At 38.6% G+C, this 20445-nt stretch overlaps 1 protein-coding gene across 1 annotated transcript in view; it reads right to left on the reverse strand.

Annotated features, from left to right (window-relative positions):
* The window catches only part of ITGA8 (integrin subunit alpha 8), a 93843-nt gene that overhangs the window by 20173 nt on the left and 53225 nt on the right, over positions 1–20445 (reverse strand). Inside the window, exons 22-27 of the mRNA XM_072330194.1 lie at positions 17338–17417; positions 14512–14592; positions 11095–11200; positions 9309–9467; positions 4044–4169; positions 898–1011 (exon numbers count right to left, since the gene is read on the reverse strand). Coding sequence (XP_072186295.1) covers positions 898–1011; positions 4044–4169; positions 9309–9467; positions 11095–11200; positions 14512–14592; positions 17338–17417 — 666 coding nt within the window. The remainder of the gene's footprint in view (positions 1–897; positions 1012–4043; positions 4170–9308; positions 9468–11094; positions 11201–14511; positions 14593–17337; positions 17418–20445) is intronic.

A 20445-nucleotide genomic window follows, 5' to 3' on the forward strand; every position in this document is an offset into this window, starting at 1 on the left:
GAAGATCTGGAAAGTTTCACATTTCAGATTGTGATATAAATCATGGGATTTTTTATTTTCAAAAACAAGACACAGTAACTTTATCTTTTCAATAGCACAGAGAGGATTCCCTCTGAAGGGCTGTTTGGAAAACACTACTGTAAAACGACAAGTCTGTGACAACCATATTATATTGAAGTCATGTGGCCAACTATAATTTAACAGCTCACAGTGCAATCCCTCTGCCTTACATAGCATAAATACAATTCTGAGAGCAGGTGAAGTTGGAATTGGATGAATTTGGAAGGAAATTCATTCTTTCCATAGTCTGCAACTGCCCTGTCTTCTTAGGGGTGGGTCACAGGTAGTCTCTACTTGAATACAGTATGTCACATGGGAGATGAAAGTAGATGATATTTTTCCAACCTGAAGCATTGTATGATTATATGACATGAACTTAATGCATTTCCCTCTTCCTTAACAGACAATAAAAATTTATTTGTAAACTGGATACAGTGTACACCATCCACAGTGCAGCTCCTAGAGAGATCTTTCATCTGGAAAGATGTGTGGAATGCAGAGCACCCCAGTGAATCCTTAGAGATGATTGATTTGGGCCAGTCCAGGAAAGCAGAAAGAAAAACAGCAAAGATGCTTAAAAATCATCTTAGAATTTTCAGGGAAGATCCAGGAGATGAGTTTGAGAAGGGCTGATAGTGGGTGAAGGGAAAGTAAGCAACATGCATGTGACCTGAACAGGAGCTAGTCAGATATTACCTTCAAGGAAGTCAAACTCACAAGGATTCGCACTTGGCCCATTTAATTCCACAGTCATTATATCTAATAACTGTCGTAACTATCTAACCAAATAAAAGATGTAGGGATCAATGCGTATAGAAAGTTTTTTGTTTGCATTACCTGCAGGAAAGTTTCAGCCCATAGCCGGGACCTGATTTTCAGCGCTGCACTCTTCCCTCTTTCCAGCTGTCCCACATTGCAGGAAATTAGGATACACTTCACATTTGTACAGTTCTGGGTAGAAAACAAAGGGAAGTCATACTTTTGTTTTAAAGATGAATGAAATCACTTTCAAATGCTCTAAATTATCAAAACAAATGGACTTTTCCTATAAGAGTTAAGCAGTCTGAAACCAGTGATGTAATCTAATATAAATGAGATATGTCACGAGCCACTGTGAGAATATAAACCAAGAGGGAAATTGTGTTTGTGCCATCAGTGAATACAATCAATACTGTAGTAATGAAAATAAAAGTAATAGCTTTCACCAATCTAATATGCAGAAGTCTTAAAATGTCCAGGTATCCATCAATCCTTTGAAGCATGCGTTCAATCTCTATTGACCATTTTGTCACTTCAGTGTGTATTTTTTCTGTCCTCTCTTCCTGAAGTCTACATCCGTGTTCTTAAATCTTTTCCCTCTTCCAACTCTCCCAGTTTTCCTACTGATATTTACATTATAGCAGCCAGAATGTTTGCTAAGATTCATTAGTTGCTTTATTTAAAACTCATGGCCCATGAAACGTTGCTGATGAGCAGTGATTCTGGCTTATAAACAGACAAGAAGGCAAAAGTCAAGTCAAGTAAACTCAAAACCATATATTCTGTTAAAGTCTGCCAGAAGAATGTCACAAAAATTGCTAAAAGCTGACTGGAAGCCACTGAAGGGAATGAGCAAAGTCCCATGGGAAACCCCAGAAATGATGGGGTTGTTCAGGGTGTAAAGGAAGGCAGATGTCATAGAAAGACAATTAAAAGTGTGTTAAGGTTTGGAGAAAAAATGCATTGTTGTACATATACAAATGAGTTTTACCTGAAAAGTTTTGATTTCATTCCAGAGGAAGGCTGTGGTTTTATCTGACTCGTATTTTTATAACACAGCAGAGATTCTTTTTCTTATGGATGCTTTATCAACTCTCCTGTCAGGAAACCTCATGACCTCGATGGCAAAGGTTATTTCTCACAAGTGTATTCCTCTGGGGGAGGAAGAATAGCTGCCCTACCAGAGCCCATACTTCAGAAACCGAGATGATGGCAGATGTAATAGATTTAAAAGTATCTTTAAGGAATCCTGTATCTTTATGGACAGCTTTCCCCACCAATCCTACCTTATTACCAGTTAAGCAGAAGCTAAATACTTACATGCTATTCTCTAAATCTGTCTGAAAATGAAACTGGAACTTGCAACCATTAACTTCTTTTTTCTTTTTTTCTTTAATGAGGATTTTGGAGTATCTGTTTATTTGGCTTTTTATATTTAAACATCCTCCATCCAGATTTATTTATCTTCAGGAAGGAGGAGAGCTGTATTCATTAATCATAGTGGCCAAAACAACATATTAACATAATAAATTATTAGTATGCAAAAAAGTCTACTTTTGGCTGACATTCAGGGCCGGAGCACATATTTCTATGTAGTACCGCATTTAATCCATAGTGATTTTTCAGGACACTGTAACAGTAGAACTAATGGAAGAGTAACCTAATGTTTAACAAACTTTACAAACAGCACTAGAAGTTCTCAGAACATTTCTCATTTCTGTGAACGTGTTTTAATGAAAATGAAGATTGCTTACAACTTGTGAAGAAATATAACAGTTTGAACAAATAATTGCCTTTGGCCTATCAGTCATTTTCAACAACAGCGTTCACTTTCCATACATATCCTCCATGAGTCACAATTTAAAAAAATATACATTTTTTAATCTGTAGTAGTCAGTGCTGAAGGCAGGAGGAACTGGGACCAGTTTCTAACAGAATAAATGATACATTAGCTTGTTTTTCTATGTCTATCCTGAATAAGCCTTGCTATATATTCATTCGCAGGCACTGTACCCAATCCCATTCTGATTTGTGCTTATCAAAAGCACATTGCATGGGAGGACTGATCATCACATGTGCCAGTTTTATATTTCTGCGTACGCTCAGCCTGCATCGAGCAGCTGAAAAATCTGCCTCGTATTTTAAATTGAGTAATAAGGTGCAGACACAGTGCATACTTACAATGTTGGTTAACCATTCACAGTTGCTGCAGTAATTTCTATGTTGGTAGCATATGAGCTTAATCACTGAGGAAGACAACTGATAATTAAGGTATTACTGAAGAATGGATTAAGTGTTCTGTGGTATTGACCGGTATGTCTGGAAGTCCAGGCATTTCTCCTTCAGCCTCAGTGGAATCAGAGGCTTCCCAGGGCATTAGATTGATGAAAGGATTACATAGGCATCAGCAGTGATTACTGCTTCAAATGGGATTCATCAGTGCTTTTTGCTCTTAATTACATTATGGTGTTCATTACTTTCATGTTCTGTTATAAAAATTGCCAAATTAATGTTCAGAAGCAGTGGAATTATTGCATTACTCCAGAACACTGACACCTGTGATGTTCTTTTCTTCCTACCAAATTGTAGTCATGTCAAGGAATCCAAATATGAGCTTGCAGTAAATAGCTTAATAAGAGACTGCACTATGTGAAAGAAACTTTGCCTGAGGTTCATAAAAGTAAAAGGAAAGCACTGACTGCATGATTCCCACCACCGACCTCGAGGTCACCAACACTGAATGCAGCCTTCAGGCCCAGGGAGCTGATGCCAACAATGCCGAAGTATCCTTGAGATTGGACACAGAATGCAGGAGTGAAGAAACAGAAAATCCATCTGAAAATGCAGTCATGTACAAACATTCAGGTACCAGACTGACCAAACAGAACTATCTTCCTGGACTAGCTGGGAGATAGTTTTGCTCTTGCTCATAATTTCAAACACTTCAGCTGCTGATTGGAATGTGGTGTCCTGTCCCATCTGCCTTGCTTGTGGTGCTGGAAAGGGAAGGAGTCTTATCTTTCAATGTGTGTATATAAGTACTTAGTGGTAGGGCAGAATATGCTCCAAAGTATTTGCACATCAGAGCTGTCACTTCACATGAAAATTTTCATTTTAAGCATGAGGTACTTTTTACGAGCCTGTAAATAAACTGCAGCCAAACCAACAGCCACCAAGACTGCACTGCATGTATAGCCTCAGTGTACAGATTTCAGTCAGCTCACCAGTATTTTTGCAGAGTTCCTCCTGTAAGGTTCTGCCACAGCTACTTCCCTTCTCTTGATGTAATGAGAAATTGTGGAATTGTATAAAAAAGCAGCAAGTTCAGGAGTGTCCTGTGGAACAGCAAACTACAAAGAGAAAAAAAACAACACCTGAATATTAATGATACATCCACACAACGGATCTAACAGACTGGTTCCCTTCTCAGAGGTTTTCAATTTTGGATTAAAACTGTTTGTTTTTTTTCTTTTTCAGTTTAACAACACCAATGTGAAAATGGACTGTCTCCATTCAGAGTACAATTAGCAGTGGCACAGCAACATACTGCTTGGCTATAGGGATTCCAGTAGATGACATTTGTTCACTCCGTACTTATTTTTGTTGGACTCTTGAGGCTGAGTTCTTTCCTCTGTAATGGGATAAATTCAAAATCTGGTCATTAGCTCAGATCAGAATCTGCCTATTGCAAGATAATGATTTTACCATCATTATCAGAAAGTAATAGGAAAGAAAGTAAATCTGAATTGTAGCAGCACAGCTTTTCATCATTGTTGAAGATTGTTTTTAAAACAACTTTGTATAATGTTCATTTTCAGTCTCATATTAAAATGCATCCCACTTTGCTTTACCTTCATGGTTTTATGATCTCTGAATGAATGCTGGTTTTATTGCTGCCAGTTTGCCTTTAATCTATACACAGAGCTTCTAAAGCTTCTCTCAAGAAGCCGCCTCAAAATGAGTGGAAATTCAACCTCTATAGAGGGACAGGTAAATTCTAGTTTATGAGAATCTAATTGTGTCAAATCACAATAAAATATAGGTAGAAGTTTGTAATAAGATCTCAAAGGTACTCACCTAAGCATAGCAACACTATTCAGTGGGCACCTCAGATTAGAAACAGCTACATCAAATCCATCTTTAGAACCACAGAATGGGTTGGAAGAGACCTCTAAGATCATCCAGTTCCAACCCCCTGCTATAGGAAGGGACACCTTCCTCTAGACCAGGATGCTCAAAGCTCCACCCACCCTGGCCTTGAATGCTTCCAGGGAGGAGGCATCAACAGCCTTGCTGGGCAACCTGTTCCGGTATCTCACCACACTTACAATAAAGAATTTCTTCCTAATAATCAATCTAAATCTACCCTCTTCCAGTTTAAAGCCATTGCCCTGCACCCTATCCCTACCTGCTGTTATAGAAAGTCCCCCCCCCCAGCTTTCCTGCAGGCTCCCTTCAGGTACCAGAAGGCAACTCCAGGGAAGGCCCTGGATCCTATTCTCCAGGCTCTCAGTCAGCTCTCTCAGCCTTTCTTTAAAGTTCCTTCAACTTTAACCTCTGTCTTAAATTCCTGAAGAACATATTAGCCATGTTGTAGCACAGAAGTGAAGCTACAGCTGCAATCCCACAAAACCTCCCAGAGTCCAACACTGTGCTGCACTGGGTTTGGAATATTTGATTAAAATCTGAAGGCAAAAAGGGAACCGTTTTGACATTGTCTGAGATCTTCAGTGAGAAGCATCCTTTGCAATAAGGGAACAGTTGAGTAGCTAGTAAATCTTTGCCTCTCCATGTGATAACATGTGGGAATTCTCTCTACAGGATTCTTTCACCAGGATATACAGACTTCTATAATGATGACAAAAAACCCCACAATATAATGACATACCTTTGAAGAAGCCCTTGATATACAAAGACAACTGATACATATGTAGAGCCATTTGAATACTTGATCATTTTTACATTTGCTTATTTTTTTAAATAAATCATAGAGTGTCAGCATCTCCGATAATGAATTATTTACAGCTAAGCTTGAAAACAGCTCAGAGAGACTATGAAAAACATAAATGTCTCCTGCAACAGTTTAAAAGCAGAACTACCTAAATATTCAGGTTAAAGATATCAGGTGAAAGATAGCAGCAACATGTAATTCCATCAGGAATGTTCAGGAGGATTTTTTGTGTCCCCAGACCAGAAGTGGCACACATTGGTGAGAGCTTTGCAGCACAGAGAATAGCCTTGGGATGACATCAGAATCTGTTAGCAGGTGCACCTTACCCATGTGGTGGCTTTACTGTGTGTGTTCTGTACTGTCCATTGCAGTTGGAAACCACTGCCTGTCCCTCTGGTATTTACAGGCACAGGCTGCCTAAAACCACTTCTTGCTATTAGCACGGTAAAAAAAAAAACACAAACACCTCATAATATATAAATACTGGATAAATACTGGATCAGGCCAAAGGTCCAGCTCACCAAGCCCTTTCTCAACAGCTCTGCCTTCAAACAGATGTGGAAGAGCAGGAACAAGGCATGCATTTGCCATACCCTCTTCTAATAACTTTCAGCTTCCAGCTCAGGGACTTCCTGATGCAGATGAACTTGCTGTTCATTTAATAATCTTCACTGTCCTTCTCTTTTGCAAATTTGTCCAGTTCTCTCCTAAACTCACATAAACTTTTAACCCCAACTGCTTCCTCTGGCAACAAGTTCCAGACATCCAATGCCTGTTGCATGAACCACCACTTCCTTCTGCTTGCTTTGAATCAGACTGCAAGCTTCACTTGATGCTCCAGTTCCTGTGCTGTGAACACATGGCATTCCTGTGCAGGAGCAGGCTAAGGGCAGTCAGGCCCTCAGCATGCTGTCCCCACCACTTCCCATCTTGTAGATTGTATCTATGCAAAGTGTGAAGCATCCTAGCATACTGAGCTCCTTTGTGCACTGAATTTGTTCCACACATTTGATCAGCCCTCTTCCTCCTCTTCACACCACTTGCAAGATTAATAATTTTATTATCCCCACCCTGAAAGAAAGAGAAGCTACAGAAAAAAGCCCCTAAATAGGAGTCTTCCCATGTGCGTAGTTTTACAATCAAAACTTATCTTTAGGAATGAAACAATGAAACGTGATGGAAAGCTTTCCACAAGAAAATAAATTCAACAATGGGAAGCGATATACTGCTTTAATTGAAAGTGAACAAGTTATTTTTAAGGGGGAACATCCAAGCACCCTAAGAATGCAAGGCTCTGAAATGCAAGAGGAGCCAGGCATGTCATGTCCTTAGCCTTATTTGGAAATAGGAGCCAGACAGCCTGATGTTTATACAAAACCCCCATATCCTCTACCCATCTGAAGCAGTACATAAGCATGAAGCATTTGAAACCAATTGTGTATTCATGCTGTTAGTGCTCTGAAAGCTAAAGCAAGGGGAGAATGTTTAATTCTTGCAGCAATGACTGAAGCTGTATTCTGCTATGACAAACAGACTGTGATTTCAACAAGAAATTTCATTTAAGCCTCACAAGGATTCCTTCTTGTTTAGGTAACAGATGTAACCATTATCAATAGGAGAGGAAAAGCAAACTCAAGAAACATTAAAAAAACAAAACAGAACAAAACAAACAAAAAAAAAACCAACAACCCAACAACATAAAAAAATACATTGCCCTGAAAATGTTATTCAGAACTTTGGCACTATTCCACCGACAGGCTCTGCCTTCCTGACAGTAATGCTCCCATCTTGGCTTCTAAAGTGAAACTCAAAGCAGCATCCAGTAGCCAGGGGGAAGGATGCGGAACTCCTTTACATTACTTGCAACCTGATCTGAGCAGTGGGCTTTGAGCTCCTAGGGTTGCAAATACAAACTGGGCAGCTTAGCTTCCTGTTCCTCACAGCTTCTAAAAAATAAGTGGAAATGAAGTGCAAAAGATCATAGTAAAAAAATATTTCCAAACTTGTTGTGTTTTGCCTACAAAATGGAAACATCTTGAGTTTCCTCTCATTTCCATTTCCATCCTGTAGTAAAACTAAACGAAGAGGAAGAATTCACTTTTCTGCCTTCCTTGAAAGAAACAACAAAATTTAGCCATAATGGTGTTTGTTATACACATTTTTTTCTATATTTTTGTGACTATGTAGTGCATTTCTATCTCTGTAAGCAAAAGCCTAGTCATGTAGCTCCTGAAGTGGAGAGCAATCCTGCTGGCTAGAAAGCTGCCTCCACTTCTCTCCGCTGAACTCAGCTCCGGCCCTGCTGGTAAGCAGAAGATATAGTACAGCTTTAGCATTTGGAATGCAGCTCTCCCCACAAGATGTTTAACAGACTACTGGTTACACTTGAGAAGTGGTGCTTATTCCAGAAGGGTCTGGAATCAGTTATGCTTAATAAACTGGATACCTTGTTTTTGATGGGATAATAAGGAGAGCTGTGCTTTGCTAAATCTTCTGACTTGGAGCCAAACCCAGTTCTTTTTGCAGGATCTGCCATCACAAACACAGACCTTAAAACAGGCTTTGAGACCCACTGCCTATCATCAGCACCATGCTAAGGATGCTGCAACAAGGCTGTTCCTTGGTCCTGCCACCTCCAAACTCTGAGATCTGCAGCTCTGCTGCAAAACAAGAACCACAGCCATGGTAGGAGAAACAATCTGGACAGCAGACAATGTGTAGGAGTACCAAGAAAAAACTGGTGGGGGAGTTTTTGTCCCTTTTGTTGGTACAATTAAAATAATTACAGGACCATTTCCAAGTAGGAAAAAAAAAACAACACAAAAAGCTTGTCATGTTGCTACAGGGTGGTAAATTTAATGAATTAATGTTGATTAAGGCATAAAAATAATTGTAGTCTGTAGGAACCCTTTTATCACGTAGCAATACATGAAACCATTCATTTCTGGGGTACACTTGATGCAGAATTCCAGTTGCTAGCTTCTTTTATATGATATTCAAATAATGTTACTTGACATCAAAATCACCATCACCTTAAAACAGGTAAAAAGATATATGTGTTTCTACAGTGACTCTAATTGTATAGAGTATACTGTCTCAAACATGTTAACTTAACCACACTACAAAATACGGTTTTTGATATTAAAAATATGCATCCTATATTTGGTGCGATGAATTATCCCCTGGCTACAACACATGCTGTGACTGACCGATATGCAGCAGCCCTGTTTACCTGTGGAGGAGCCAGCAGTGAGAGCCTGATAGCAGAGAGGGCCAACAGCACCCCGTGCTGCACTCTCAAGCAGTGATACTGAATCAAACGCATAACCTTCTGCTGATAATTCATTACACAGCACATATCACATGACACAGTTGCCACACTAGACACATGCTGGACTATCTCTAGTTTGCTTTTTACCCATGAAAATGATCTCAGGGCCATTGTGAAAAATTTCCAAAGAACTCCTTCCCATTGTGAAGTTGCAGGCAAAGAAAAAGCAAATGTAGACAGGGATGGAAATAACAGTGGGTGACTTACATTGATTTGCATTACATTAATAGGAGAGCTTGTTTGACAGTGCAATGGTCCATGTGTCTGAATATGCAGAATGTAAAGAAGAAACTCTTCTCGACTGGACACAGGCCAACCGACATGGAGAACTGTATTGTTGATGGCACTTGGTCCTATATTGTAAAGCTGGGAAACAAACATTATCAGAGCTGTCAAAGGCAGAAAATAATAACAAAAACAACATCAGTCATCACTTTGATGTTTCCAAATTCTTAATGTCTGTAATCCTGGAGTACTTTTGGAAAGAGGTATAGATTATTATTATCATTTTATTGATGGAAAACCTATGGCAGGCAGTGAAAAAGAACCTTCTCCTATCAGTTAGAAAGCAAATCTGGGAGAACAGCTTATTTGTCTAAGATTGTTTTGAAAAAAGCCATCACCTTTCCCATTTTTTTCCTGTGTATGAAAGACCTGAAATGACCTAAAAAAAAAAAAAACCCACCCAACAAGAATCAAAGCAAAACACATTAGCACTGTAAAAATATATACAACAACCAGAACAAAAAATACTGAAAACAACAGAAACTTCATGACACAAAGGAATCACATTTCAGGGTGAAGGATTAGAAGTGAAGTCTAAAGTAATTTTGTGATTAAGAACTCTATTTTCAGTGTTTCTTAGTTCAAATTTCCCAAGAAGAGAAGGAAGAATTAACTTTCCTGAAGTAATATCACAAGATAGCATTATTTTCCATGGGGAGGAAAAAAAGGCATAGAAATTAATACATGGGATGTTAAAAGTTTTCTTTTAACAGTATACAATTTGACAATGTCTGATGGATGACTGCATGGAGGTTTGAGTATGTGCTAGCACTGGATTTGAGAGCTACAGAAGCAGAACACCACAAAGCTTTATTCAAAGCTTCTGGAGACTTGAAATAGTCCCCCCCCTCCGCTCCTTTTATTTTTCTTTTTTAATGTACAGAATTTTTGCTACTGTTGTGCTTTATTTTGAACCAAACAAAACCCACTTTCAATCTTACACCTTATCCATTAAGGAGTTTTTGTGCTCGTGTTTGATATTCATTGTGCCTTGCTGATATCAGTAAACCACGAGAGGCTTCCTGAATCACCTTAAATATTGAATGACTATTAAAATATGCTTGAAACCACATATCTTGCTCCACAAACAGGTGAGTGAGATAGGAAGATTTGTTAGATTTTTCAGTTTAGAGAAATAAGTTGAGGCTAAAACGAGTAAGATTTTGTATTTCGTAGTCTGATTCACTACAGTTCATGATATCATGCAAATTTTAATCTTACACTGTCAGCTCTTGAGCACTGATTTGTGAATTGTAACCATATGTGAGGCATTCTGCTTTATATCCTGGAATAAAGGTCATCCATCAGATTCCTAAGATGCTTCGTATTCGATACAGCTCATTCGTGACACTTGTTTCTAGCCTGAACTCTTCTGCTCATAGCTTTTAATGAAAAAACAACCAAGTCAGTACAGATACTTGATGTTGGCTGTAGTGAGCTTTTAAGCACTATTTTTAATTCCTGCCAAGCATCCTAAATGTTTATAGATCTCTTAAATGTCAAGAGTAGATTTCAAACATAAATTAGTGTCTCCTTTGCTAGTATGAAAAGAGTTGTGAGTTCCCAGATTAAGTTCGGGTCAAGTTCTGAAGAGGGAATATTTACATGCATGGCTTTATCTAGGATGCTGATAAAGACAACAATTCAAGTTCATCAGGATTTTACTGGGAGCAGTGTAAGGTCCTATGGAATCATATATCATTATTACCTCATAGATGTGTTCAACTAATGGACCGATTTCTTCTTCTTTTGTAGGTTCATCTTTGGGCTCCCAGTTGTGAAGAGGTAGAACTATTTGGGGTGGGTGAGATACTCTGTAATGCATAAAATGAGTGCAAACAGTGGTCAATTGCATTACCTCAAAAAAAACCAAACAAACCCAAATTCAAGACCACTACAGAAGGGCACATTCATTGCCATTAGGAGAGGTTTGCCTATTGCTATGGAAGCAACATGATGCTTCCATATGATGATGAAAAATACTTCCATACGATGATATGAAGTACTGCCCCATCCTTACAACTACAGAGGGTGACCATTTAGGTCCACACTTCCCTGGAGAGGTAATTCCTTCCAGACAACTGAGTGACTTTCTCTTTTGGCAAAGAGGAATGCAGTCTACCTGGGATTCACATCATTCTCACTGATGAGGCATACAAATACTCACAAAACTAGAGTAATGGTGCATAAATAATATATTTTCACGCTTAAATCCTGTATATAATCAATGCTATGCATCTTCCTTCCCTGCAAAAATAAAGAAACAGGCAAACAAACAAACAAATAAAATTCCTCTGATTGTGAATTTGCCTTATACTATACCTTTAAAGAAACTGAAAAGGTAGCAATATACCCCACTTTATAGGTGGAAAAATGAAGTACAGGTAGGGCAAATTGCTTCCATAAAGTTGCAGTGGAAATTACTTTATCAAGAAACTGAGTTTAAAGCTACAGCACGGAACCTTACTCCAGGCTTTCCTATTTGTTTTGCAAACAAAGTGACAGATAGGGCATTGCCTGAAACATCGTTAAAATATTCACAATGAAATTCAAAGACAAATGACAAAAGCCAAAAAACAGCAGCTTAGAATTGGACATCTTTGTTTAGTTCTCCTATTTTACTTTTCCCTTCTGTGTCTGATCTCAATAAAGAACTAAACAGTCTCCCGTTAACATTTCCATTTGAATCAGAAGCATTATTTCCCATAACAAACGAAAGCTCCCTAGAGGGGCTTCATTCAGATGCCAGCTTTAACCTTGCTCTGCTGTTGAGAGCTTGGGAAATCAGATCCCAAGAGTTTCTTTCAGCAGGGCAGGTGAATTCTGGCCCAGGCATCTGCCATCTGCTGGCAACAGAAGCGCCCTTGGTGTTAAAGCAATAGGCATCACCCTCTTTAATTGTTTCATTTTAGTTTTTACAACAATCAGCCTTCACTTTGCTTTGCTGGTTTCCAGATTCTTTAGTTTAGAGGAAAGGCAAAAAATGTTCAGTGCGTGTTCTACTAAAGCTGGGAGTTTGCTGACAAAAAAAAAAATGTTAAATTAAAATTGCTAACTTTTTTTTTTCAACAATATAACATTTGAGTGAAGTGATGGACTTCCATTCACTGGTGTTAATTCCCATTTGCTTGAAGGGAAGAAGCATCACTGCAGATACAGTTTGCTCCTTAAAGAAGACAACAGAGGGATGGATTCTTTTGTTACAAATGCTGACATTTCTGCAATAGTTTAGGAGGAAAAAGGGCTCCCACTTTCAGCTCTTATGTCATATACAATGAAATACGTGTCTGATAAAATCTTTCACAGAATATAGCTTCTCAAACCATGCGGAATCAGAGAGGACAACTTAATGCCATCCAGCCAAAGTACAAAGCTTCATGAAATGTTAGGCATCCTGCTAGATCTAAACCCAGACTTAAAATGCTAATTAGCTCCTACCAACAAAAATGTCAGAAGACCAATTTACAAGCAAAACCAAATAGTAAAGAAAATGAAACGTAGTAGGGAAATACTGGTGGTAGGTGGACAGTTGGATGGGATGACCTTGGAGGTCTTTTCCAACCCTAGTGACTCTACGATTCTTGCATTCTCTATCATAGTATGTCATTTCAGGTGAGGTAATTAGACTAATCTTTCACAAACAGCCACGTGTGTGCTTTTGTTTTAATAGATTTAATGAACACTGAAGTAGTAAAATCGAGTCAAATTAAACAGAAATCCACTCTTTTGACTATTAGAACATTTTTAACACTTGAATGATTTACTAGATGAAAATTTCTCCTAGACTTTCAGGTGCCAATGATCAGCCAAATGTGACCACTGAAAAATATAAGAAATAAGTTCTATAAAAAATGGTTATGTGTGATATACACTAAAAACTCTGCCGGGTACAAGTCCTTGCAGTCCAAATTCCTTCCTTCCTGCATCCCTCATTCCTCTACAACTCTTTCGGTGATGGGATATCATGGTTACAGCTATAAAACACTCAAGATTTTTATAGGAAAAAAAAAAGTCATCACCACAATCTAATCTTAGTTATCTGAGCAACTACTCATTGAATAAATTAAGGAGCAATCTCAAATTGCTTTTGAAGAGGATACTGAAGATTTCTTCCTTTCTCATAGAGATAGCATTTCCGTACATCTACTGTGTAAGTATATATGCATATATGCAGATGCAGTTTGGTAACTGTAGTCTTTCTCAGTACAGTGCATAATGATTGCAGTCTCACTTCATCCAAACCCGTGCAGAGCAGTAGGGGAACCAGTGTACGACATTTTCCAGTCCAAATGTGGACTCAGACTTTCTTTTATTTTTATCTAGGAAATAATGAGCAAATAGTTCCTGTGGAGCTGTATACTTCACCATCTCTGAGTAATAAGCAAAATCTGTCAACAAAGCATTTGGGAATTTTCCCTTGTACACGCATATTACAGCTAAAATGAAAACCAAAGACTTATGAGGAAAGAAACTGGAAGTCATTCAATTAAATAATACCTCTGTATTTAATAACCTGTTCCTTAGCTGTGCAGGCAGCAACTCAAGCCTCTTTTTTCCACTCGGAGGCACGCTCCTCTTAAGAGCAGAGGTAGTTTTTGTCATTTTTGGTGTCTACCTATATATTTATTACAGAGCTTCTCATTACAAAGAACACAGCATGGCACAGAAAGAATGTGATGGATACAAAACGTCTGCAAAGAATACAAAAGGTTTTTAAGATATTCCTATGAATGTGATACACAACATCACTGAAAAAATCAAAATCTGCAGTGCAGAAAGCAGCTCTTACAGAGAAGTCTCATTAGGTATCCATAACCTTTTCATTACAGCACTGAAACTCTTAACCTGGTTGCCCACCCATGGCAGCACCCAGCAGTTGCTGTCTCCCAACATTTTCTCTCACACATCAGCCCACCAACTAACCCCCGTGGTTCTTACTTCCCTGACCTTTAGATGTCTGGCACTCATTGCCACTCATTATGTATTCTTCACTTCCTAATACAACATTCATCTTCCCAGCCAATTCATTTCTCTATCATCACCACTAATTCTAGAAAATATGATGCCATTTCTGTTCTTGACAGCAAATAGTTCTGTCTCTGAATTGAAATGGTGGAATACTTACCCTCGGACCTGCACCTGAGCCGCAGCAGTGATGTTGATATGAAGGTTAACTAAATTGCTGGTGGAATTAATCTTGTTAGAACTGGAAAAGATTTGTACAAAGGTTAAAAATAAGGTTTTTTTTGGAGCAGAACTCTAGACTGTTATAGATACAGAACTGGACATCTACAAGGCCCACAGTTAGGAAATGGTGCCATTGGACTTTATACAACACAGGGCTTGTTACTGCCATTCGTCAGATTTTTTTGGGAGATCTGTATTTCAGTTTGATATCATTTGAGCTTACTGCAAATTTTATAACAGAATCAACTCAAACTCCCTTTAGAGAATCCCATGCATGGAAAACATGATACAAATTTATTTGATTCAGAATAGCATTTAAGTTTCCTTGTTCAACTTGGCTATCTGTATGAATAGGAATATTCTAACTGAATACAAGGCTTTCATGCATTGGAGGAGGCAATGTTAATGAACAAGGTGGGCTTTGTTATAACTAAATTTGCTTCTATGACTCTCCAAACTTGTGACTTCTACATAGCAGTCTTTAAAGAAAGAAAACAACAACAACAAAATAAATGGTTTCTTTCCTTTTCTTATTCTCTCCCTTCTCCAGTCCAGAGAGCTTACACTACAATTCCCACAGATCTCTACATTTAAAGCATGGTGCTCTCTCTTCTTGCATTGTCTTTTCTTACTACCAGTCCTTATTAGCAAAGGTAGTTTCACTTTACACAGCCATTTGTGTGAGTATTGACCATTCATGTAAAGAACAATCTGCAGGGTCAAATTCATGAAGACATTAAAAAAAAACAAAACTTAAGAGATTTAGAATGTATTTAATTATAGGATCAATAACAGTAAGTTAGGAGGTTTTACTCAAGCAAGCATGGAAGCACTTCCTTGTTCATGGAGACTAAGTGTCTATTGCTGTCACAGTTTAATGTTATCACATCTGGGTAGCATCAGTCAAATGGAAACACTCAGAGGAGGCCAGCATTCCCAGTGACTGACTCCTGAGAAGGAAAGGGCAACAGTGCTTTGATCCAGGCTTTCTGGTTACAGATTGCTAAAATTAGGAGCAGCTCTAATTTGTTTGTAAACTAATGCAGATTCCCCTCAAACATGAGCTGAACTTTTGATGTAATCCTCTTACAGTCATTTCTTGAGCTGCACTCAACATCTAAAATTTGCTTTTAAGTAAAAAAAATAAAAAATAAAAATGACTGGACCATTAATTTGCTAGTATATTTTTTTATCCAGTTTCTATTGCAATACTACTTTCCATTGAATTAAAATACAGATTTTGATCACTTGGTATTCAAATTCTGTTTGTGTATCACGGTATTTTGGAGAGAACAAAACAGTTTAAATAAAGGTGCCAGGACACCTCTCTTGCTAAGGGGTATACAATGCCTACCAAAATCCACATCAGAAAAGAAATCCATTTTAGCTCATTTCATTTCCATTTTTTTTTTTTTTTTAAACATTTGAGATCTAGCCATCCCAAAGCTCTGAGCCTACTGCGTTCCATTAAAAGGGTAGTGATGAGAGCCTCTGATACATGTTTCACACCTATTACATATTACTTGCATTAATGACCTGATGATGAACAGTACAATGGAGTAGGGACCCACAAGACAGACATTATATATATTTTCTCTCTCCCTCTGGAGGTGCCCATGACTGGGTTAGCATGGCCTCAGCTCAGCAGCAGCGCTCCCCAGAGAGCTGAGACCTGCCCAGGGACCCCTCTGTCTTCTGTGGCATTGCTGTGCACTTCCCAAGTTTGTGCACATCCTTTCCCTCCAGGGTTACATTCTGAAAACATGACTTAAACATTTTAAATGTCTCAGTTATTTAACACAGGGAGCATGATCAAGGCCCTCATTAAAGGCCAGACATTAGCAATTAAGTCTCTGAGTGTGGGGCAGCAAGGGCCCCACCAGGAACTCCGGTGTATATTTGATGAGGACAGGGGTAGCAGAAGCCCTGTAACCTACTGAATAACTCCCATGTTTTGTGTTTGCTGTGATCCTAACCAGCCTGACCTGTGCTTTTTGGCCCCTCTCAGAAAAGGATTGCTCAGCAAAAACCAGAAAATGTTCCAGCAGTAATATTTCATCCTCAAAAATGGGGAGGAAACTAATGGAAAATGACAGATTCACATGAACTGAACTAAAATACTTTTTTCTCATCAGGACAGTAACTTCAGCTAGGTAGTCTATAGAAAATAAAGCATTTGACTACAAAGAAACATTTCCGCACATGCGGAGGCAGCAAAAATTGGGTAATTTCATTTCAAAAAGATAAAGAGTAAATCTAAAAATATAGATATAAAACAACTCAAAACATTTTTAAGAACTGGAAATATTTCAAAACTCATCTTTAAAAAAAAAGAAAAAAAGAGAGGAAAAGCACTGAGCCGATTTTAACCACTCTACTGTTGTAAAGCAGCAGCTCTTTTTCCCCCCCACAGGATGACCTGTCTTTAAATATAGAACTTTGTTACAAAGTGATCATTATTCATCAGTCCTCAAGTGGAAAACCAAGCGCAAAGTTTGTGAATCTGCTGAAGACCTTTCGACCGTCAACAAAAATCATTCAACCCAAAATCTAACCACATAGAATCCTCAGAACAGCTCTGATACAACTGTAACTAACAAGCTAAAGGCCAACAAGGCTCTAAAAATCCTCCTGAAGAAAGCTACCATAGGAAGGCGCATGAAATACCCACTGATGCTGAAGAGTTAAACTTCTTATATGTTGAACTTCAGAGATAAACAGGAATTCAGAGTTTACATAACCATACTCTTATAAAACTTCTAACCTTTTTATTTGCAGCTCAAAATTGATGCTGAAATCTGAATTCTCGAAATGCTGAACAGAAAACCGGATACCTGTAGAGAACTGGCGAAGAAACAAAATCAAGGGTTAGTTGATCTTTTCGCTTTGAGAAAACATTATTGTTTACTGTTGAGTCTCACACACTTATGTAGGGTACTGTTATTTTTTTCCAATTACTATGAAATAACGTAATTTTGTTCTTTTTGGGGAAAAAAAACACCATCCAGCCTGCATACGTTGCCAGATGGAAAACTTGTACAGAGGAAAGATCAAGTGGAAGACAGCAGCAGGCTCCTGAGAGCACAGCAGTGGGCCCTTCCCCATGCAGAGTCTTAGCTGTACACTGCCAAGACAGAATTAACAGCTGTCTGGCACCTCTGCTCTGCTTCCATCCATGCACGCCCTCATTCGGCACTCCAAGTCTTCCCTCTCTTGCCTCTGTAACTGAGGCAGAAGCTGCACGCCTTAGGTGCTGCAGGACTGATGGATCACCTTTTTCTTTTAGAGGCTGAAGCAGAAGAATCACAACATTTTGATTTGATTTGGGTTTTTACACTGCAGCTTCTAGCAGCTGTAGTTCCACTAAGATGAATAACACTTCAAAGTCATCCTTGCAGTTGAGCTTACCACAAATTGCAGCTTGTGGCCACAGAAGACAGAGTGTAAAACACACAACTCCCCAAACTGAAGGGTGTAAGGGCTTCCATCCGCGCTCCCCCGTGTTTACATAGACCTCAAGCCTAAAAATCCACTTCTTCCTCCTGCTGCTAATTTCCATTTGCTTTGCAAAACAGTCATGGAGTAACAAGCTAATTCAAGGGCAAATGGAATTACAGGGCTAGACATAGAAGGAATATATATCAGCATACGGTGGGGTCTCCTCAGCCCTCTTGTCAGACACTGTTACAGCCCTGGTATGCAAGTGGCAGAGGAGGAGGGGGAGATGCCATCTGTCCTCCACTTTCAATTAATAAAATTGTACTGCAATGTTTAAATTAATCTTTTTAATTGCCTCATTTCAGCTGCATATGTTTTGAATCTGTTCATTTTTGAAATGTGAATTTTGCATTGAGGCTGACAGCAAAGTACACAGTCTGTAATCTTGTACAACTTCCCCTCCCTCTCGCCTCCCATACTGCCTGACGGTGAAATTTCCTGCCATATAACTTGCAGAAACAATTTTCTTTCAAAAAAGAGATGGTTATATATAAGCCTTTTCTCCATGGGAAGAAATATCCTTTCTGAAAAAGTCATAAAAAGGCACCAGGAGTGAGGACATCAGTCCTTCATCTCTGCCAATGTCTGACTGGACTGCAGAGGATAAAAAGAACCTAACATGCTTCCTTGGCATATGCAAGGCAGCACTGTAAGCAACAGGACACAGCACAACCTACTGACTTTTGTTTTGGACCAACATTCAAGACCACTGAAGATGAGGAGGGATTTTCCTCTGTGGGTGACATTTCATATTTATAAGAAATTTCTTTAATTTTTTTCCAAGCATTAGTTAGTGTTAAATCTTCCATCATTTTCCCCTCTTTTCTCACTTGCAGCAGTGGATCACTGAATATTAGTCCATCTGCTAAATGAGACTTACTTCCTTCAATTGTCCTATGTTATCACTGAAAGAATGGCAAATTCAAATCATTGAATTCTTATAATTTTAATATCACGGTTAGAGCTAATCTCTCTTTTGGGAAGCAAAATCTTTAAGATGAAAATAGAGTGCTCGTTAAATTTAGCAGGAGATGAACAGCTGACTTGGAATATAGATATAAGATATTTTTATCAAAATTTTTTTGAGATTATTTCAACAACCATTCGATATTCCATTGAAATTAAAGAATACATTATGATCTTTTTAATCCCTGTCAAATATTGACTTCAGCTTTTGTCTTACCATTTTTACTGATCAGATGAACCAAAGATTCAATCTTCCTGACCTAACAGAGCAGGCATGAACTGCAGTTTTGATGATCTATTACACCTCTAGCACACCAGGTTTAATCCCTTATTTAATAGTGAAACACAGTCCTACTGTATGAGTCTAATGAGCTGCAGATGTTGCCTTTGTGCAGTAGTACGACTTTGTCAATGTCAAGTAGTCCTTGACACAGCAATGAATAAGATGCTCACATGCCCTGGCTCAAACCTCACTGAGGCCAAAGGAGCTGAATTTGCTTGAGAATGTACCCTAGAGGTCACAGGTGCTCCTTATTTTAGTAGGAAATTAGTTTTATCGGAATAGTTCAAACTTATTTACATTTTTCAAGTGAAGTTGGTTTCATTAAAACCATAAAACCAACTTGCTATGTTAAAACCATCATGAAATACATGACATTTCTGTTACTACTGATAATCCTCAGTTTGTTATATTTAACAGTGCCCAGGAGCTAGCTTTTCTCCCAGGATCTTAAAGTGCACATTACAAATAAAGACTCTGTGCTCTTGAAGAATCAGGTTGGTACATACCAAGAAATAACCAGTGGGCAGTAAATGATTTTAACGACATGGAATTTCAAATATTCAGAGATATAGCAATTCTGATGGCAATGTTGAAGAGATGTCCTATAGCCTGCTGCAGTAATATCCTATGGGGTTCATCACAAAATTCTGACATAATACCCATAATAAGAAATTAATCTTAAGGAGTTGAAGAATTCCAGGGTTCCAGGGTGCTGGAAAGTCATTACAGTGAGTCAATAGTTAAGAGTTTCAGGAATGTTTGATTTTGACATAACCCTCCCTTCCCCCTCCCTCACAACTTCCAGAGTTCCCTTTTGACTGAGTATTTTCAGAATAACTGATCTGCTGCCAAAGTAGAATTGTTTTGTGAAATTGGAAATGGATCAGAGCAGCCTTTCATGATTTATGCAATTTGTATGAGGGGTTAGTATTTTGCTGTTGGAAGTACATTTGCCATCATAAATATGTTTGGCTGAAAAAGTTCAAGTCCTTTCACCTTTACTAAGCTTCCAGGAGAGCTGGTTTCAAAGACAAAGTCAGGCTTTACCAACCATACTCAAACACTTCTGCCATCTGGCTTTGTGATGCTCTATCCTCACATGCCAGGTTTCTTTCTCAATTTCAC

Source organism: Excalfactoria chinensis, chromosome 2, assembly GCF_039878825.1.
Source record: "Excalfactoria chinensis isolate bCotChi1 chromosome 2, bCotChi1.hap2, whole genome shotgun sequence".
NCBI classification, from domain to species: domain Eukaryota; kingdom Metazoa; phylum Chordata; class Aves; order Galliformes; family Phasianidae; genus Excalfactoria; species Excalfactoria chinensis.